The 22,864-nt window shown below is 40.8% G+C and overlaps 1 protein-coding gene across 1 annotated transcript in view; it reads left to right on the top strand.

Moving 5' to 3' along the window:
• Positions 1–22,864, top strand: part of PDZRN3 (PDZ domain containing ring finger 3) — a 203,411-nt gene that overhangs the window by 1,761 nt on the left and 178,786 nt on the right. The window contains exons 2-3 of the mRNA XM_038411356.2: positions 9,107–9,193; positions 10,408–10,515. Coding sequence (XP_038267284.1) covers positions 9,107–9,193; positions 10,408–10,515 — 195 coding nt within the window. The remainder of the gene's footprint in view (positions 1–9,106; positions 9,194–10,407; positions 10,516–22,864) is intronic.

The following is a 22,864-nucleotide window of genomic DNA, read 5'->3' as shown; positions in this document are numbered from 1 at the left end:
ATACAGACTAACACGGCTGCTACTCTGAAACGTGTTTATCGCTGCGATTTTAAAAAAATGCTTCAAGTTCTTGTCATGGATTATGTTAAAGTGACACTTATTTCTGGGCCGTTCCCCACACCACATAGTTTGCGTGCAGTTTCTTTTTAAGTTCGTTTATTGTTTCCTACCATCTCTGTGTTTTATTATGTCAGGGTTTTGGGAGGTAATGCTTTTCACTGAAAAGTGGGGAATGACAGAGTTACGTGTGCTATTTGATGTGTTTTGGGGAACTGACGTGTAGGGTGCTAGAAAGAGTCAGGAATGTTATGCTTGTCATTAAGTAATTGCTTTGATGAGTGAGCGTAACCAAAAAAAAAAAAAAGTCATTTGAAATATGATGTTGAGCTCTGCTCTTTCACTGCCACAGTTTTTCTGTGTATTTCTAATGGGACCCACCCAGTAGTATCTAAAGATACTATAGGGATGATCATGTATCCAGGTCACAATCCCTTTTCTCATTCCACTTCCCGAAGAACCCTGTAAACACCACAAATGGGATTTTCTGGACTCGCAATGATAGCGAATCACCAGAAGTCCACTTGCGAGGCATAACACTAAACAGAGTCATTTGCAAAAGACTTTTGGTGACCCGGCACTTTCCAGATCCAGCATTCCATAACCTTTAAATTATTCAGAATGGTTTTTCCATAATATGGCTTTCCACAGGATGATGTCATTGGGATTAGCCCTTACACAACACAGACACACCTCAAATAAACTGCACAATCAGTAGCTGCTAGCAATGAACTTTCCATGATGTGAAACCAAATACTGCGCACTTTCTACTGTATGTCCACGTACGGGCCATCGACTTTGAGCTTTCTTTTTTCTGAACCATCTATAATAGGGTTTTCAAAAGTTGGATTTACCTAATTTAAATTTATCTTGACTTTGAACTACCTGGAATGGGCTGCTGATAAAATCAAGATGACCAGAAGCAGATTCTTCAGGAAGCAGAGTTATACAGCACAGGGTTTCAGTGACCCCAAACTATTATTCGGAACAAGCCTCCCACATGAGGGGAGCACCAAGAAGCCAATTAACTTCACGATGAAAGCACTGAGAACACATCTTGGGCTTTTCACTACTTACTACATCCACAGATGCAACAACAAACTTATCAAGCTCTGTTCAGAGAGCTGCACTGAGATCTTCGATACTGCTGCTAATGTTCAAACAGCAAAGTAAACAAAACAAAACTTTTTTATAATCTTCTACCCCATTAGAAATTAATGGGAAGAAAAAAGATCACTGTTTGTCAGATGAAAACAACAACAACATCTCGATAGGGGAAGTGCTTTTTTAAGTCTGTAGATGGTATCTGAAGACAATGCAGTCTAATAACGAAATGAAACTAGTAAAAGAAATCACAGACCCCACTCTCAGTGGATCCAAGTCAGATCAAAACTGCCTCTTTTTTTAAAGCATTCTTTGGATTTACTCACCATAACCCCTAACTCATAGATCTCTTCCCCCTCCCTCCCATTTCTCTCATTCTGCACCTGACCCTACTTCCTCCACTTATCCGGTCCCCCCTCTTGCTCTGCTCCTTCCACTCATCTGGTCCTCCCTGTTGCTCTGTAGTTGATGTGAAATCCTTCTCTACAGCTCCCACCATCTGTAATTGTCTTTTTGTAACTCTGTACCTCATCGCTGTCATCTTAAATCTGATCCAAAACCACACCTTTGCTCCCTTATCGGTACTTCTTAATTTGTCTCACTCTGCTGATAACTTTGCTGTTGCATTATTTAGGGATGCAGTTTTATGAAAAGGTACTTGTGATTGGGTCTTTTGGAGTGTCACCTGATGTGCTGGGTCAGCCTATTCTGCCAGCCCTGGGTCCCCTTTACCTGGCCTTGCTGGGCTAGGTTTACAAGCCTCTTTCAGTCAAGCACACAGGCAGGGCCACACCCAACTGCACAGAGAGACAGAGATCCACTCTGGAAAGATTCAGCTCCAACACTCTGGTGCCCACTCCCTTTAAGGGGTACAAACCCAAAGGTTATATAAAATTCGTCCCCTCCCTCAATGTGGAGGGAGATATGCACAATTTCTTCCCCCCCCCCGTCCCCAGTTAGAAATTGCATAAACTGGGTTATATTATAAACCAGATATAAGTTTATTAACATCCAAAGGTGGATTTTAAGTGAATATAAGAGATTACTAAGCAATTGAAACCAAACATGCAAGCTAAGCTCAATATACTTAAGAAACAGGTTACAAAATGTAATTTCTTACCCTAAATGTTACTTTAGCCAGGTTGCAAAGTTTCTGTGATTCAGAGTTCCAGTTATATTTATTTTCAGGTCAGACCCCTGTCTCAGTCTGGTGGCTTTGGCAGTCTTTCTTCTGGGGCAGATGGTCCATGGAGAGGAGGAGTCCAGTTTGCCTTCCTTCCACCCTTAAATAGGATTTACATGAGGTGGGAATCCTTTGTTTCCCAAACTTGACTCCCCTTCCCTTCCAGTAGAAAGTTACAAGAAGTCCCAGGTAATGTTTAGTATCAGGTGACAAGACCACCTGATTCTGTAGCATCACAGCGTCCATGAGTCAGTGGCAGTATGGAGTGTCCACAGGAAGGCCAACCCTTTTCACAGTCCATTGTCCTTGCCGATGGTCCATTCGCCCTGTCTGGCTTTTCTATTGTTGTACCTGAAGTGTTAGCAGTGGGCGTCACCCAAAGAATCATAATTGAAATACAGATATGTAGTCAATATTCCTAACTTCAGATGCATCCGATGAAGTGAGCTGTAGCTCACGAAAGCTTATGCTCTAATAAATTTGTTAGTCTCTAAGGTGCCACAAGTACTCCTTTTCTTTTTGAGAAATGATACAGGCATACAAATTGGATAATCACATTCTGTAAATTATAACCTTTCCAATGATATCTTATAAGACCCATCTTGCATAAAGTACATCTCAGTTATGTCATATTCATATCATAAGCATATTTTCATAACTAATATAGAGTGAAACGTCACAGTACTGTTACAAATAGGTGATAATGTCCACAGTGTGTAATTTCCAGCAATACTTTTATCAAATCTCCGGATGCAGCTGACTAACATGACTGGGTTCATTTTCAGCCCTGCTACAAAAAGGCTGTTGTGCAGTTTTCTGAAGCAGTGTGTAATATGCAGAAAGCCAAAAGGTGTTGTGTCACCACAAACTTGTGGTCTAGAGGTCAGTCAATTACATGTCTTTCATGGCATTTTGGGCAACTTTCCAATGTTAACAGTTTCAGTCTGCCCAGCGTCAGAACAAGTACAATCAGGAAACATGCTTCTTTGTGCAATAGAGATTGTTGAAAAAGACCATGTTGACAAGGTGATCACCTACTACAAGAGATGTTGCACCAATTTGGGATGTGGCTTGCTTCCAGATTTTTTTTAGTCCTGGATTATTTATTCAGACAATGATGCCAGCATAACATGTGCAGCACAGGATGGAGGCTATAAACACCAAGCAAGGCACATATATTTGACTCAGACACTTACTGGTCCCAGAACACCTTGTTTAGGAGTTTTACAACATTGAATAATTGACTTCTTCATTTGATTCCAGGTTCAGAAATAGCTGTGCCCAGTCAAAATATGCATTGTCATTACCATTATTATTATTATTATTATTTATACCTCAAATGTTTGCTATAAACTTCAGTTGCTTGGTCAAGGTTATTACTCAAATAGAACGGTCATTAATGAACTGTGTTAATGTGTTTGTGCACATTATATTTGTTCCATCTATTTACTTTACAATGGCCTGAGTTCTCTGTGCAGGTTAGGCAAAAATAAATGTTCTGGCTTTCCAGACTGAATTATCGCTCATTGGTAGAGATGTGGAACCACTCTAGATAGAAGAGATGCCTCCTCACCATTCTATTCAAAGTATGAATAATGGGGAAATTAAATGGTGGTTTGAGGGTGCCCACAAGGACTTCTATACCAACTGACCATCATGATGGGTTTGCACTAAGGGATCAAAAACAGGCCAATTGTGCAAAGAATGATCCGTGTGCTGTGGAAGGGATCTGAATAGAATGTCATACGGGTGGGGGAGTGAAGTGTGCACTGGGAACAGAGCCACTGAAGCTGCAATTAATGTAGATCTAGTAGCTCAAAAACCAGCATAGGAGGAAATATGGCTGTGGACTGTCCATCCACTGAGAAAAAGGGAATTCCATCCTCCTTCCTACATATAATCCCAGCAGAAATCTCTGCACAAAACCCAATTAATCAGGTGTTTTATTCTATTTTATTCAGGTTCTTATAATACCATCTGATCTACATAGTGTTTGAGCACCTTCCAGATGCACATTAAGTTACATGACTTGCATGTGTTCTCCCTCCCCATTCTCCTTTTTTGTCCTTGTGGAGAAAGTGTGAGCGTTTTTTTTTTTTAAATATGTATTTATTTATTTCATGTCTGCTGTGCTGTGTTTTTATTATTGAAAACAAGGTCTAAGAAGTGTGCCTTGCATTTGGAGAGGCCAGCAATGAGGTTTGAGGTGGCGAGAGGCAAGGGCTTTTGTGTGCGTGTGTATTTGAAGGAGAGGTGGTGATGTTTCACCCAAAATGAATATTTCATTTGATAAAGAAAGTCAGTCTAAATACATCAAAGTCTGAATACATCTAAAAGGAAAACCTCAGGCTATTTAAACTGTGATTGATCCTCACTGAAACATACCATCATTCAAACCTATTGATAAGGTTGGTCACATTCTGCCCTTGCATATAGGCACATGGTTTATGTTGAAGCCGTTGGGAAGAAATGAGCAAGGATGAATTAACACAGTATTTTTGGAGCTGGGTCCTAGGCCACAGAACCCCCTCCGAACCAGAGGCTGTGCTGCACTTTGACCTCCTTCAGAGCCCGGTGTAAAAGCCACACGCTAACAGAAACGCAGAGGGTTACATTTTTAAAATGTACGAGTAGCCAATATCCAGAAAGATGAGAACAGAGGTCTCTTGTTTTAACTCCTATGCCCTTTTTTATTTTACTGTATTCAAACCTGCATTGATACTGCAATGAGAGGGAGGTAAAATGGATATGTGACAGATCCTCAACGTAGATCCAGTCAAATCAATGAAGTTGTCAGTTTGCACCAGTGGAGGACCTGGTCCATAGTACTGGAGTCTTTATGAAGGCAGTATCCTCCAGAATTTTAATTTTATAAAAGGCAACCAAACTGCTGAAAACTACAGTTGAACCTCAGAGTTACGAACACCAAAATTACAAACTGACCAGTCAATCACACACCTCCTTTGAAACTGGAAGTACGCAATCAGGCAGCAGCAGAGACAAAGCAAAAGCAAAAACAGTACAGTACTGTGTTAAATGTAAACTACTAAAAAATAAAGGGAAAGCAGTTTTTCTTCTGCATAGTAATATTTCAAAGCTGTATTAAGTCCATGTTCAGTTGAAAGAACCATAATGTTTTGTTCAGTTACGAACATTTCAGAGTTACGAACAACCTCCATTCCCGAGATGTTCATAACTCTGAAGTTCTGCTGTAAAAGCAGATTATTTTTCTTAGAATATGTCCCTGAGTATACAATTTGGCATAGTTCTGTTAGCCTGTATTCCTCTATCAGGAGGAGTAGAGTGTCTCTCGTTGGTAAGAAATGTCTTAGCTATAGCATCACTAGAGAAATGAGGAAGCTTCTAGTATATAGAATAGAATGCAGGAGACAGTTTATTAGCTCCAAAATGTTCAGGTGGGAGGTACAGTAATTTCCAGAATTATGTTTAAGAGCTTTACTGAGGGCTTGTCTACACCACCCAGCTTTTAGTGACAAGCCTTGTCGCTAAACGTCAGCATGTGTAAATGCTTTGTTGGTACTTTGGTGCTTTTGCTGACAAAATACTTCCAGCCCCACCAGTGGCGTTAGCTTTGTCAGCAGGAGAGCTCTCCTGCCAACAAAGCCATGTGCATACTGCTACTTGTGTTGGCAAAACTTTTGTCTTTCGCGCGGGGGGGGGGGGAGGGGGGGACTTTTTTAAGTACCCGTGAAAGACAAAAGTTTTGTCAACAACTTCACAGTGTAAACAAGCCCTCAGGTGTGGGAATACAGCATGCCAGGAACCATCAGGTTTGCTGCAGAACCAGATGATATAGGCGGAGCTGGGATGCTGGCCATTACATCTCCAGTCATTTCACTGTATAATGTTTGGTTCACTGGAACATAAGACATTTCAGGGAAGAAGAGAAAGTCACCAAGCCCTACAAGAAGCATTTCTCTTTGTGGCTTCATTAATGTACGTAAAAAGATTTTTAAAGCCCCCCCCCCACACACACACACTGAGATATGAATCTGCAAAAGTAACAAAATATAAAAGCAACACATTGCAAGGTCCCTTGTGCCTACGTATTTTAGTACATATGGTGGAATAATTACTTTGCATTGCCATATGCAATTCTTTACTATAATGCTACTCTGCTACAGTAAAAATGGTGGACAAAATATGCAAAGCCATTAGAGCTGGTCAACAGTTCAACAACTCCTTACATCCAAAGTTATACACGCAAGACGACAGAAATATTTGGAACGTATTTTAAGAATGAAGCCAGAGAATGCGCCATGGCAGGCGTGCTATTGGGCAGCTGGAGCAAAACACCAAAGGGGTACGCTGCCGGAGTCCCTCTGTCAAACACGACTGAGAGAGGGAAAATTTATGGGACACAGCAACGAGGACATGCAAAGAGCAGCCTTGAGTGACAACAGGGATGGCAGACCTTGTAAGTGACGTCTGATGGTGCAAGAAGGATTCAGATTCATATTGGAATTGGTTGGAGTTATTTAAAAATTACAAAGGATTTTTTTCATGACAAAGTTGGAAAAAAAATTCATTTTTTTAAACAATTTTTCAGCTTGTTCCAAAATCCTCCTGCATGCTTAGCTCAAACTTTAGATGGGGGGTCGGAGGGAGAGAAAAACAACAGTGGACACCTTTCTCCTTGGTATTAAAAGTATAATATCCACCCCAAAATCAGGAGTTGTAATGAAAGTACTTAATTCAGTTTTAATTACAGCAACCATTCTGAGAGCAGTATAGTCATTGTTTCGTGATTGACCTTGTCGATTTCCCTCCATAAAGTAGTATAAAAGAAGGGGGAGGGTAAACTGCTTTTGTGACAATGGCATACCTGTCTTTCAAATATTGAACTTACCAGACCTTAAAAGTGGTCTCACAGGACTGGAAAGTTTTCTCCTTGAAATATTATCTGATGTCTGGGTCTGAAGATTTCTAGGAAAACACCTAGTGTTTCATTCCTCCCTGCAAGCCTGATTCTGATTAATGCTGAATATGTGCAAATCCACTTTTAATCAATGGGAGCTGTGAATGCTCAATACCTCCTGGGATCAGGTCTCAATCTACTTATGTGATTTGCAGGAAAGAAAATGAGCACATACAATTGAGGAACATTATAGCCAAATTCTCAGCGAGTGTATGTTGATGCAGTTCTACTAACGGGGTGCTATTGGGCAGTTGGGGGGAAATATCAAAGGGGTACGCTGCTGGAGTCCCTCTGTCACACTGCTGAGTTAGTGGAGCTCTGTCAATTTACAGCAACCGAAAATTTGGCCCCATCGCTTTTTTCCCTGCAAGAGTGATTCAGCGATATTGGATTGCTTTGACATTTAGACATTTGATTGACCACTTCAAACTGATATGTGAAAAGAAAAATGCACAAACTAAAAACATCTGCATTGAGTTGCTAAGTAACTGTTGTAATTTATGTCATTAATTGGTTATGAAAACCAGACTTGTAAGGTAACTTCCTCAAATTCTTATGTGTTCATAACTTTTTCACCTTTTAGTTTAAAGCAAGAAATCTGCAGGTAGCAATGTTCAAGTTCTGATAAAAACTTATCTATACTTAGACACGCACCATATCCCTCTGAATATCTGCACAGTCTCATCTCTGAAACCCTTAAGATAGACAAGTGGGGGGCTTCCCCCCCACACCCCTAAGGTGCTATTATTAACTGCTACTTGACTGAGACTGAAATTAGTGGATTCTGAAGATTCAAATTCGTCATTAGCAGTGTAGGCATTTAATTTCGCCTTCCATATAATTTGACACAACTAAGAGGTATCACAATGCTTCAACTTATCCTTGGAAAGGATGTTATTATATAAGCCAATGACGTTCCTATGTTTGGGAGCAACCTTGGGACACCGGACAGGACAACAGATCATGTTAAAATGAAGTATCTCCTTCACCTCTTCTCTATTGCACATTCTATATCTAAATATATGTATTATTCCTACTGGTCTAATCAGAGACATGCTACTGCACGGTTTTCTATTTTGGGAGTTGGAATTCTCAGTGAGGGAGGTTTTCTATTATTATCACTGTCAAGCCTTTATAGATAGGATCCGAAATAATTAGAATCTCAGAGGAATTACTCTCTGAAATACTCACTTTGAACAATAGTTAGGAGTCTGTTGCTTTTTCTCAGTTCTACCTGCTATAGTCACAAGAGAATTGCTGTTTCATAACACTTCATGTCTGCTGTTGCTTTGAATCACTCATACTTTAGGCCAACATAATGTAATGAGCAAGACAAAGAGTGGCAACATAAAAATGCCATCCCAAGAATCAATCACAAAAGAATCTGAGGGGCAGGTATCAGACTATAGGTGACCCTGAAGATTTTTACATACCACACACCAAATCTGATCACATCAGATAGCTATAATTACTACACAGCATATGAACATTTTTTTTATTCCATTAGGCTATGGCTGTGGACCTCAGCCACATTACACAGCAAAGCGTTCTCATTACTCTCGTTTGCAAAATAAAATGATGCATACATCTTAAATTCTGGATTTTCAAAAGAGCTCAGCACTCAGCAGTTCCTATTGAGAACAATGAAATAGATGGAATGTGGGAACAATGGGAGTGCTGGGTCTTGAGCACTCTGGAAAATCTGGCCATAAACAGCTTCCCCTGGAATTCATCAGCAAACTAAATATTTAGATGGAAGCATGACTCATCTTAGCATCTGCCTATATGCACATGTTTTGAATGCTTTTACCTGTTTTTTCTAGGGTGAAGAGACTAAAGCACTGACTCTTGTCCTTCATCGTGACTCTGGCTCTCTTGGATTTAATATTATTGGTGGCCGGCCATGTGTGGTATGTTAAAATGTGTTTGCCTTTCCTTGTTAGGGAGAGCATGCAGATCAATGTTTGGAGAAAGAAATGCTGCTGACTACATATTTGGCTCTGTAGGAGATGGTTTCAATGTATACATGCCTTATATTCAAACTGACATGGAGTGTCTCCTTTTTCCCCATATCACTGTTTTTCATCCATGATCACAGCTAGTTACACTTAAGTGATGTGTATATGCTGTCACATCTGGATTTCATAAACAATGCTGAAGCGCATAAGGCCCATTCCTGCAGACCACACTCCTGTATTCCCATGAGTTCAGTGCTGACAGGATTGGGTCCTTTAACAACTTGTTTCAAACTGAATTTGCCGTTGGAACTTCAGAAATTTACCATCCTTTCCATCAGACACTAAACAGCCCACTGTACTGCTGAAAAGATATAATTTAAACAACCCACAGTCTGCTCAGTTCTGAACTCCTTGATGTCAGTGGAAGATTTGCCTGTGCAAGTGCCCAGGACTTAGCTTCTTATAGGAACACCTATTACTATTTTTTCCCCCTTGATGTTGACCAGCTGGATCCAACATCATGTGACCTGAATTAGGTCAGGTGGTGGATTTTAATTGGTCCTGTGAGTTCAGAAAGGAAACAGCTTAACTTTGATAGAACAGCTTCTTTGCCTCTCAATAATGTAACACAAATTTAGGCTTGTTCTTGGCAGATTAAAGTTGAGGTTTCCCCTCAAACCCCCCCTCCCCATTAACAAATTTTAACTACACTTCTGCATCATCACTCTATGCTGTTAGCACTTATGGAAGCTGATTGCGCAGGCCCACTGGGACATAAAGAATAGCTTGTTAGTTTTATTTCATTTTCCATTGGAGTTTCCGACTGGATAGAAAAAAAAGTAACCGTTTGTTCTCTTGCATTATATACTTATTACACAAATTAACGATGGAGGGTATCAGCACCTCTCAGAAATTGGCTTTAGGTAACTATCAGTGTAAAGTGAAATAACAAATAGAAGCCTGATTTTGGTTGCATTTTTAAATGGAAGTTGTAGGTACTCGGCACTTAAGGATCTAGCCCATAGTAACTAATTACTTTAGGTCGGCGCGGAGCATTTTGTAGCTCACATGCTGCGTCATTGACAAGGTTCAGCCTTAGACAAATTAAAGCTTGTATAAGAACTGGTATAAGGTACAATGATATATTTTCCTTTTCATCTCTAAAGGACAATCAAGATGGCTCATCTAGTGAAGGAATTTTCATATCAAAAATAATTGACAGTGGGCCTGCTGCTAAAGAAGGAGGGCTACAGATTCACGACAGGATTATTGAGGTATGTGAACACGCTGTCCAGTCTCTTTTTTAATAGGCCAAGTTCCATCTCATGTCTTCTGTAAGGCATAATATGGAATTGGGAGAGATGTAGTATGATAAATGTTGTCTAGAAGAGATATCTGCTAAAATATGTTTGACTAGAGTCAATGCTGACCTTCCTGGCTTTAGGTAGAGCTCTTATCTAAATATAGAAACCGGATTATGGATGGTATGTACATGGCCTGGCTTTTTGAGGAGTTAGCATCTATTTGGAATGCTGCAGTTATTTCTTTTTAAAGCTATTGGAGACTTGTAAGTTATTTAGTTAAAACCACATGTGGAATATCTGTTGTGTAAACTGTAACTTTATTTAGCTTGGTTTCTAAGACATTTCGCGGGTAGCAAAACGTTTTGAACAGATAGAAGACAAAAGTTTCTGTTCCAGAATTTTGGTACAGATGGTTATAAGCTTGCCTAAGTAATTTCTCTAATGTTATTCTGAACTCCTAATATTATTCAGACAGCAAGTCTGAATTTCTTCTCATTTTCCTAAAGTCTTGACCTTACTAAAATATCCTTCCTGTTAAAGAGTTGGTTGCTTGAAATGTTTTTCATAAGTTGCAGTGAGTGATTTTTTTGGAGAGGGGAGGGGGGTAACAGGGTTAGATTTCATGAAACAGAAAGCAATTTATTGAGAGTCAGAGCTGAGCATTTTACAGTTAAAAATGTGTCGTTTTATTTTCATATGAGGAGGAAAGTTTAAGAGTCTATTGTTCAAAAAGATAAGTACAGCTTTAGTTGCCAAGGATATCATGGAACAGTCAGTTTCTCTAAGTAATGGAATTCCATTGCTCTTATGTTTTGCAAATGAGCAATAAACAGCTGTTAAGGATTTTCTATTGGCAAAGGACAATGTGTATTTGCTATTTTCTGCACTCTTATGGTAAATTGCGTTTGCAATTTAGGGAGTATAAAATATTAATTAATACACTATATATGGAGGAGAAGAATAGAATCACAGTAGCATGGTCATTAAAAGATAAGAACTTAGTTGTGGAGTGGTTTAGAAGTGCTATCCCTGATTTAAGTTATGCTTATGATGTAATGTAACCCCAAAGTATCTGCAAAACTCTGAGAAGAACTCCATATAAATCTTCTCTGTATAGAATCTCTCCTGTAAGACAAAATATAATTGTAAAGTTAAGATTTTTTAATAATATGACATTTTTAATAACCCTATCTGTAGGTAAGTCTGTCTTAAATTCAGGAGAACCTCAGAGTTATGAACACCAGAGTTACAAAGTGACCGGTTAACTACATATCTCATTTGGAATCAGAAGTATACAATCAGGCAGCGGGGCAGGGTGGAGGGGGAGAAGCAAAGAGTGTACAGTACAGTACTGTGTTAAATGTAAGCTACTAAAAAAAAAAAAGGGAAAGTTTAAAAAAAAATTTGGCAAAGTAAGGAAACTGTTTCTGTGCTTGTTTTGTTTAAATTAAGATGGTTAAAAGCATAGTAAAGTTTCAAACCTGTATTAAATCGGTGTTCAGTTGTAACCTTTTGAAAGAAAAACCATAACATTTTATTGAGCGTTCCAAACATTTCAGAGTTCCGAACAACCTCCACTCCCGAGGTGCTCATAACTCTGAGGTTCTACTATACACAGTTACACACAAACTTTGTTAAAGGAGTGTAAAGGTTTCAAAATCAATTACTCAGGAGTCAAGAAATGCCAGCATTAATGTGGCTTATGCAACCTTAATTCAGCCTCTTTGTGCATATGAATTATGATACAATATTTAATTACATGATCACATAGATTTTTTTTTTCACAGAACCCTTGCCTCATTCACTGCACAGCGTCCTCTCCTGGAGGGCAGAGGAATATGGCTACTATCTATCTTTTCATAGAGTGGTTGTTGCAGCATCTGCTTTTCCTTGCAAGAGACTAGTTTTGCTCCTCTTTGGCATTGCCTCTCCCGGCCCACTTCTGATGCTGTGTCTACACTGCAAACTAAATAAATAAATAAATAATGCGTTCCTAACTCAGGTTAGCTAATCTGGGTTAATATAAAAGTGGTGATAACAGCAACACAGTTTTTAACTCAGTTCAACCTCAGGCTGCCCTCTAGACTTGGAACTTGAGCTGCTAACTAGCAGCTTAAGTTCTTCAATGTCTTCACTGCTGCTTTACCTTGAGGTTTAGCTAACCCACATTAGCTAACAAGTTAAGAACTCTTTGTTTATTGGTTTATAGTATAGTATAGTATAGTATAGTATAGTATATATACTCTGAGGCCAGGCCTACACTAAAAAGTTAGGTCAACCCAGCTACATGACTCGGCGATGTGAAAAATCCACATCCCTTAGCACGTAGTTAAGGTGGCCTTACCCCTGGTGTAGGCTGCACTGCATCACCAAAAGAATTCTTCCTTTGATCTAGCTACCACTTCTCGGGGACGAGGATTAACTACAGAGCAGGGAGAACTGCTCCTACAGTGCAGTGAGGGTCCATGCTGTAGTGATTTAAGTGTAGACATAGCTTGAGTGTTTAGAGTCTGGCAGTGCTAGCACAGGCCAGAGTAAGTGCTCAGATACCAGATTTCAGAGTAGCAGCCGTGTTAGTCTGTATCCGCAAAAAGAACAGGAGGACTTGTGGCACCTTAGAGACTAACAAATTTATTTGAGCATAAGCTTTCGTGAGCTAGAGCTCACTTCATCGGATGCATCAGATACCGTAGTGAAGGACCTGAAGAGAACAGAAAAGTAGAATAGACTTGTGGGATAAGATTCTCTGCTGTCTCTCTAAGAGGCGCAGCTCTGAACTCACAGCCCAGCGTGTGGATCTAAGCTACTTTTGTACCCTCCTGATCCTGGGCTGCTCTCTGGTACCTGCTGTAAGTTAGACAGGTCTGGGGCCCTAAGTTACAGCAGCCTGTCTTGGGGTTGCAGTGCTGCCTGGAATCCCCTGCCCTCAACACACCCCTCCTCCCTGAGCTCCACTTCCTTCCTGAGGCTTGTGGCAGGTTGATTTGGGAAGCATCCTGAATATCTGTTTGTCTCTAGCTTTCTGAGTTTTTATGCTGTGTCTAGGGTGTGGCTAATGATCTTTTCTGAGACTACATGTTTTTATTGTTGTAGTTATTGCTTATATACCACTAATAACGTACCAGATGCACCCAAAGAGGTTCTGGTTTTGATCCCCGGAGGAAACATTCTGAGCGCCGCATGTGCTACCAAAGCCCCATGGCTCCAGGCCCGTAGATAGCAATGCAATACAGAATTTAAATATGTGCAACCTGCTGAAAGTGGGGCCATGGAATCCCCCTTGTCCTTTCTCTGTTCACTTGCTAGCTGTCTCCCTCAGTAGCTCGTTTCCAGTCTTCCCCCAACTTATTCCAGCTTTTACTCATGTGAACAGACTAGGGCCAAATTCTGATACTCTTATTCACCTTGAATAGTACTCTATTCCACAAATAGCATCACTGACTTCAGTAGGACTACTCCAGGAATAAGGTATTACTCAAGGTGAGTAAGGATATCTGGCCCTTGGTGTCTGTGTTGTTGTGCAAGATCCATACAGGCCAGTTTGTTGCTGCCCTTACTTGGCCGCACAGGGAATAAGGCCCCCAGTGCTCCTCTGCTTGGACCTGCTCAGACTGCGACTCCAGCTGGCGTGGGAAGAGCTAATTTCCTGATACTTCCTGCCCAATTATTCATAGCAGCGAAGGAGCCCTGGTCACCCCACATTCATAATTGTGTGCTGGAACTGCTGCTTAGATGCGTAAGGGGAGTAAGTTGCTCCACAGAAGGGATGAAGCAACTAACTTCCTACCAAGAACAAGGGAAGAGCAGGAGACTCTCTGGTTTGCTCCTGGAACACCGCATCTGTGTGACACCCCTTCCATAGGGCAGACTGTAAAAGCATCACTTAGCCCTAGAGTGTACCAGTACTAATTCATGTGCCCTTAAGTGTCTGCACACCTCTAGCAAAATTTAGGCACACAGTTTCCAAAGCATTGACATTGTTCATACAGCAAAATGGTCCCTGTGCTTTATCATCTTGCTTCCTGGAATTTTTCAACCTAAACAAATGTTTGATGCTTCAAAGCTAAGATGCATGCTTTCTGTGTAAGCTATGTTTCGTACGTTGTGATAGGCCTAATACAGAAGGGGGTAGGGGATATTTATTATCAAAGCATCTGAACCATGTTTATCACCTTCATATTCAGTTTACACAATCTAAACATCCTGAGATGGATATTTAGATCATGTTGCAAAGCTGAAGTTGTTTAATTTTTAACAACTGTGTATAGCCAGTAAAAACTTGGACCTAACAAAGAAATAGTCGGTGGCATAGCCATAAGGTAATTGTTTGAAGTTATCTTCCATTCATGATTCTAAACATTTATTTTGTTTGTTTGAGGCTCAATTTCACCAGCTTTACTGACACTAAATAGTACCGTATCCTGCAATTATTCTCATAGTTTTCATAGTGACTGCTTGTGGAGTAAGGTCCTATTCAAAGTGGAGTGGCAAAAATCTATCCCTTCTGTATCATTCTTGGCTGTGCATAGAATGCTGTGATAACACAGAATATTTATTAAATAAACTTGGTCAAACATGCCAGAGGAAAAAACAGTCAATCTGCCAAAATAAAAGCGGGGGAACAGAGAATAGATAAGGAAGAGCTAATGAAAACAGGATAACAAATTTGAATTGACCCAAATACAAAGCCTTTGCAGGTAGCTACAGACTAGCATTGGTGGTTGTCTTTAGGGAGGTAGATTTGTAGATGGATTCTTCAAATAGAGAGGGCACAGCAGTAGGATCTAGATGGAACCTAAGGACAGAGAGCAGACACATCTCAGCTGGTGACATTTGCCTTGGGAGAACGCACGGGAGAGATGGTAACCCAAGTATCGAGAGTCTAGAATGTTATATATTTGCTCATTTAAAATTGAGAGCTTTATATACAGTGCTGGAATGACCTTAAATTGAATCCTTTAAAGAGAACTTTCAGTGTGATAAACAATCCAAAAGCATAAACTGGGACGCACAGCAACTCCAGAATTAATTACAGTTCTGATCACAGAGAATTTACAGTTTATATCAAAAGTGAATTGTATGGCTTTCTTTTGGAACCTTTCCTTTCTGCATGTCTTCTTGTAAATGCATTCTGAAGAGCCTGTTAATAAAGGAGTGCCATTTTTCATTTTCAAAACTGTCAAAAAGCTTCAAATTGCTGAGCAGGGATTATGTGTTTTTTTTTTTTTAAGATGTGCAGACAAATATAGTGGCATTTATTTATAACTGATAGTAAATTTATTGTTATGTTGATATTTGCTTTCAAATGCTGTTCCATGACAGTTTCATACCAAGATAAGATTTTGAAAAATGTCTCGATCATTTTAAGCTTGGTTTCCTTATGTAGGTTGGGTTTGGATTTCATCTCTCACCAGTTTTAAAAAGTTAAATGCAAAAAAAGTAAATCATTTTTTTTCAGTAACCTTAGAAAATTATTTCTTAACTGCTTGTGTATAATGGACATGAGCAATGCCTTAATTATTTAGCCCAATAATAGTAAGGAAACAGCATGCCATGAAGTACACATCTCTACCGCTAACCAAGGACCTATCCCCTCGATCAGGGGTGGGCAAATGTTTTGGCCTGAGGGCCACATTGGGGTGCAAAACTATATGGAGGGCCAGTAGGGAAGGCTGTGCTTCCCCAAACTTCCTATCCGCCCACTTCCCGCCCGCCTCAGAACCCCCCAGCCATCCAACCCCCCCCACATTCCTTGTTCCCCTCCCAGGACCCCCGCCCCAACCACCCCCTGGGACTCCATCCCCTGACTGCCCCGCCCCGAACCTCTGCTCTATCCAACTGACCCTGCCCCCCCCGGACCCCACCCCTTATCCAACCACCCCCTGCTCCCTGACTGCCCCCCAGGACCCCTGCCGCTTATCCAACCTCCTGGCCCCCTTACCATGCCGCTCAGAGCAGCATGTCTGGGAGCCGTGCCGGAGCCAGATGCACTGTCCTGCATGAGCGCGCAGCCCCGCTGCCCAGAGTGCTGCCGGGGTGGCTGCGCGGGAGAGGGGACAGCAGGGGAGCCGCCAGGGGCTAGCCTCCAAGGTCAGGAGCTCAGGGGCTGGGTAGGACAGTCCCGCGGGCTGGATGTGGCCTGCGGACCGTAGTTTGCTCACCTCTGCCCTAGATGAATGCTGCAAGTTTCAGGAGTTCAACACTACACATAACAAACACATAAAGAAAATACAGGTCCCATCCCCTTGCAAAATGCCATTCAGTGTTTTGTTTTACAGTATCTGTTCAAAAATAATAATTGGTGCGTACATAGCACTTTACATCTTCAAATTGTTTTGCAAACATTAGCTAGTTTATAATTCTCACATTATCCCTGTAGGGTAAATATTATCCCCGTTTTACAGATGGAAGAACCTGAGGTGGAGAGGGAAATGACTTCTGGAAGAAGTCAGTGTCATGGAGGATAGATCCATCAGTGGCTATTTGCCAAGGTGGTCAGGGATGCAACCCCATGCTCTGGGTGTCCCTAGCCTCTGATTGCCAGAAGCTGGGAGTGGACGATAGGGGATGTATCAGTCGATGTTTGCCTGTTCTGTTCATTCCTTCTGAAGCACTTGGCACTGGCCATTATTGGAAGACAGGATATTGGGCTAGATGGACCATTGGCCTGACCCAATATGGCCATTCTTATGTATGTTTTTGAAGTTTGAGTTCCTGGATCCCTGTCCTGTGTTCAATTTACCCACAACTGCTTCTATCTAGAAATCTGCTTCTAAAGTAAATTTGAATGGCTGGCCTAAATCTGCTTCCAGGTCTTCCACAATTACTTGCAAAGTTAGGAAGTAACACTAATGGTAGGACCACTGTGCCTTCTGTTTGCTCACACCATAAACTTCTGTGGTTTATAAATACAAGGCAAACTGCAATTAGAGCAATTATAGTTTAATGTACTTAATACAGTAAACCACTAGTGCTCCATTAAACATGTTCTGTAGCAAGAGACTGTGTAACGTATGCATTCACAAACACATGCACATAAGAGGCCTGGTTCCTTCCCCGTTTAAGTCAATGGGAGTTTTGCCCTTATTTCAATAGAAGCAGTTTTGGATCCCGTGTAAGAAAGAGATGAAAGTAGGCATTGTAGGGACAACTAGAAGTTATCCACAATCAGATAGTATGCTTTTGTTGTGGAAGCAAAATGGCAGCTAATTACATCTCTGAAAAAGGGCCTGCTCACATTCCATAGATGAGCATGTGATCTTTCCTCAACTAGATAGAGGCCAAATTTACTTTAATTTTTTAAACACATCTGCTTTGAAGGATTATAGATTAAATATGACATTCTTTGCTGACAGTAGCTAGTGAGTCGGTTTATTTAGCTTCTATACTAGCGTAGGAAGTAGGAGGCTTATTAAATACCCTACAAATAAATACTTCCCATCAGCATACTTTTAAACATATTGGGGGCCGATCCTCAGCTGGTGTCAATTGTCAGAACTCCACTGGCTTCGCTAGAGCTATGAGAACGTATCCCAGCTGAGGAGGTGCCCCATGTATCATGCTGTCTGTTGGAGCGCTTGTTGTTTCAGGAGCCGGGGATGCACCTTAGTGGAGAAATGATTTGATCGATTCGTCCCCCAAAGGACACTCATTTACTATGAATTATGGGCTGATTTTTTATTATGTCTTGAGTGGTTTTCATCACCAGTCTTCACATAAGTATATTCACACATTTTAGTGAACCGTCCTGTGTTTTTGTAGATATATTTGGTCATTTGTTCTTTGATGAGACTAGTGGCAGAGTTTGCCCGGTAGGGTCTGCTCCAAGAGCAGTGCCATTTCTCATCTTACATAGAGTACGTCATAGAGTAAACGGAATTTGGCAGCTGTGTTAACTATGTAGCCTGTGGTCGTGCTCCAAAGCCAAATTAACACTGCGGAAGCTGCATCAGACACCCATGGATGGATCACTCACCAGAAGGAAAGGTCACAAGTGCATGACACTCAGTTCTGTATTAATAAAATGTGCATGCTGAGGAATATCTACAGCTGGGATTGGGAGGCAGGGGCTCTTTTAATTTTATGAGCTAAAAGGGGTTTCACCTGGTTGCCTAGTCTAGGGTGTGATTTGCTAGCCCAGATATTTGGATTAGTTGCAGGTTTTCTTGCTAACAAGTGTGAGATAAGATAGCAGTTTGGGGGGTTGATAGTTACCTCTTTCCTCCCCTTTATCTGGAGTGGTAGGATTCCGTGCTGACTGCTGGTGTTTCTCTGTGAATGGTCCCTGATCCTGGAAGATGACGGCTGGCTAGGAGCAGGGGCCTAAAGCACTTTGGGGCCTCTGCAGTTCTGATCCCACATTTCCTGCCCAGGAACAGCAGCACAGATTTACCTTGAGAGCTGCAGCAAGGGGGTGCCCTGCACTTACCCCAGTGGCAAGTGTGCATCTATTGGGGAGAGCAGACTGGTCCTGCTGCACTCCTCTCCCTTCCTGGGGCAGTGTTGACAAAGGTCCCCAAAGCAGTGGGTCTTGGAGCTGGGGCAGTCCAGCCAGAGCTATTGTGTCAATCTGTGTCTCTGTCTCCGTTACACTTTGTTCATGGTTTTAAGATTTACTCTGCAATTATGAGGGATTATATTTTAAATGAGAGCGGAAATTCTGAGGTACTCGTATAACTCTAGGAGCTAGGGCTCTATGCACAATCCTATTGTACCTGTGTCTTACTGCAGCTCTGGCTGGGAGTTGATCAACTGGAATTTCACTCTTCACCTCAGACTGGTGAACTCCAAAGAAAGATATGTCATCAAAACCTTTTGCTCTGCCACCTTTTGACAAGGTGCAGTATGTGCTTCCCCGTGCAAGCTCTGCTCTGCTAGAAGAGCAGGCAGGATGGGGCCACGAGCCCTCTCACACACCATTTTCTCGATAAGGAGCCGAGTCCCAGCTGTAGACTAGCATAGGACAGACAGTGAGGGAATTGTGCGCAGAGAGCGATAAAAGAACTTCTTGCACCCTCTCCTCCCCTTGCAGAACTGTGTAGGGCTAACTACTAACTAATCAATCAACCGCTAACTAATCTGACCCTTACCCTCCAAGTTGAAGGGGCTGAACAAATCGCCAGTAGAGCAACCCTAGCAAAATGCAATGTACAAAAGCTACCAGTAATGACTAAGAGTTAACATCTGTCCCCCATATTCCAAGAGGCACATTTTTGTCACCAGTCATGGAGTAAGGGTCTACTTCACATGAGCAAGGGTATCAGAATCCAGCTCTGTTGCTTTGCAAATAATTAGCAATGAATAAAATAATGTATTAGGGGAATTTAGCATTCAGTTTGCAAATTGCCCATGAGAATTTTACTATTTTCTTGGGAGGTCTCTTTAATTAATTTGAAATTATTCACCCATTACTTTTACAAATACACCTTGCTCTGTAAATTATTCATGAGAAATTCATTGCAAGTATTCACTAGTTGAAATTTAAAATTCTAACTATTGTTGTTTAGTTTTGATTAAGTCCCATTGTGTTGTTTCTGTTCCGTGAATGGAGGAGCTCAGCTCTTAAAACTAGATTTCCTGTGTGGATATGTGTGCTTACAAGTGTGTTTCTTAGGAGAGTTTTCAGACTTTCCCTTAAAAGTGGCTGTTTCTGTGAATGTTCCTGACAGGACACTCAAGCACACTAAGCCTGTTTGTGAGGAATGAACACCAAAGGGCTGTTAACACAGCGGAAGCACATTTACCTTTATTTTTGTGCATATTCGCAGGAAAGTTTTAGAGACGTTTGCCCAGGTCTATTAATGATGTCTCAGAAAGGAGCAGCATGTTCCTGTCTGTGCTAAAGGCAGGATGGGGCAACTTGGCAACTGATGAAAGAGAAAAGTAACAAATTTAAGGGAAAACTCTATAGGTCCAGATGAAAACATGAAAAAAGCTAAAACTCTATTTCTTCTCTCCCTCCCCCCATCCCCAAATAAATTTATTCTCTAACTTGAAGGATTTAGTGTTGCAGTCTAAGTTGGGACAGGGAAATGGGGAGTCAAAGAGAGAAGCCAAATGGAGTGCTGGTCAACATTTTTTTAAAAAAAAGACAGAGTTGTAATAGGTTTCAGAGTAGCAGCCGTGTTAGTCTGTATTCGCAAAAAGAAAAGGAGTACCCGTGGCACCTTAGAGAGTAACAAATTTATTAGAGCATAAGCTTTCGTGAGCTACAGCTCACTTCATCGGATGCATCCGATGAAGTGAGCTGTAGCTCACGAAAGCTTATGCTCTAATAAATTTGTTAGTCTCTAAGGTGCCACGGGTACTCCTTTTCTTTTTGAGAGTTGTAATATAATATCTTTAGTACTACAGTTCTTACCTCAAACAAACAGAAAAAATCAACTTGAGAAGAAAATAAAAAAGTACTGCAAAGAAAGAAAATAATGCCCTTCTGTTGGGCTCACTGTATTATTAAATTCCTCTCTCCAAATATGCGACTGAAGTTCCCCAGCTGTAAGTATATTTCATGCTGTAACTTCTGAAGCAGTGATGAGTCCCCTTTCGTACACCGGCAACGTTCCTTTCTCTGCCCATTTTAATAAAAATCCACAGCATGCTGACACTGTGCACATTGTGGGCATTTTGGATCCATAGAAGTTTATAAATATCTCCCTCTTGGATATCTTTAAATTAAAAAGAGGTACTGAAATCATCCAAAAGGAGCTCCAAACCCAGGAATAAACTAGAGATATGCTGTGTCTGTAAGTGGACAACCCTTTAAAGTTAGTGGGAATATGGTTTTTTGTTTTTTGTTTTTAATATGGTTTCCTTAATAATATGCAGTGTTAAAAAGGGCCAGATCCTCTGCTGCTGTAAATTGGCGTAGCTCCGTGGAACTACAGTAACTACGGATCCTAAGTTTCTCCTCCTCTACGTAGTGCAGCTAGGTAGGGTGTAGGCATCTGAAGAAGTGGTTTTTTACCCCCAAAATCTTATGCCCAAATAAATCTGTTAGTCTTTAAGGTGCCACTGGACTCCTTGTTGTTTAGGTAGGGTGTAGATTCCAAACCTATGTATAGGAGTTAGTTACATAACAGGATCTGTGTTTTTGTTTGTGGTGCTATGTAACAGAAAACAAATAAGACTTGAGAGATAAAGGAAGTGATTAGGAAGAATACATTCTCTAATGTTGATTCTCCACTGCATCAAACCTTGTCTAGCCATTTACAACCGTAAAGCGACTGCAAAATGCTATCTGCATGATGTGGTAGCATTTTGCACCCATATTAGACTTACTTTGCTCAGCGGTAAAAGACTACAGAAGGCAATGGAAAATCTGACCCTCTTGGGACGTCTTGTCTCCTGTGTAGCTATTAATCTCTGTAGCAGAAGGAACAACTCTTTAGACCATTTGGGAAGAAAACAGGAAGTGCTTAGGCTTTGATAATGTCAGTTGTATGCATTTGTATTATTATTATTTCAAAGAAAAACTGATAAATAGCTATTTCCTATTTCATTCTTTAGGACAAAATAGAAATATGTCAAACTCCACTATCCTGATCCTTTTTCTTTTAATGTGACATATTGAATACGTAACAATGAGATGATTTAATCTCCTTTCACATATGGTGCAGTTCCTTGAGCTTTAAATCATTCTCTGTTCAGTTTTCCACATTTGAAGCCAAACTGTTATGATTATCTGTTGGGGTTGTTTTTTTTTTTTTTTTAGATTTGAAGTACTGTGAGAGGCTTTGTAGAGAAAACATGCACTGTCCTATCAACTATTTTCAACAGTTTGTCCATTTTACAATAATTGGGCAATCAGGCGCAATCATCCCTAATTTAGTACATGTGCAATGAATTACCATGTCAATTGTATCAAAAGATATGAATAAAATAAGCACAAATTAACTACAAAAGCGATTGTATGCTCAGATCGTTGCCATTCAAAATGCGCTTGAATAGAGCTTGCATGGTTTCTTTCCATTTGGATTAAATGGAATGCGGAGATTTTCTAGAAAATGTTAATATATTAGATGCAGCTGATGAAATGAACTGTAGCTCACAAAAGCTTATGCTCAAATTTGTTAGTCTCTAAGGTGCCACAAGTACTCCTTTTCTTTTTGCGAATACAGACTAACACGGCTGCTACTCTGAAACCTATATTGGATGTGTCATTGGAACCCAGTCTTTAAATCAACATTTCAAAAGCTCTTTGGTCCTGATCCAGTAGTTGAATCTTGGTGAGCCCCCCAGGGAACCTCATTGACTTCAGTGGGTGTTTGCATCAGTACAGAGGTATACCCATGCACATCTGATTATAGTGCTGGGCTCATGC

The sequence above is a fragment of the Dermochelys coriacea genome, chromosome 7, assembly GCF_009764565.3.
Source record: "Dermochelys coriacea isolate rDerCor1 chromosome 7, rDerCor1.pri.v4, whole genome shotgun sequence".
Lineage (NCBI taxonomy): Eukaryota > Metazoa > Chordata > Testudines > Dermochelyidae > Dermochelys > Dermochelys coriacea.
This window is presented reverse-complemented; position numbering and strand designations above follow the sequence as displayed.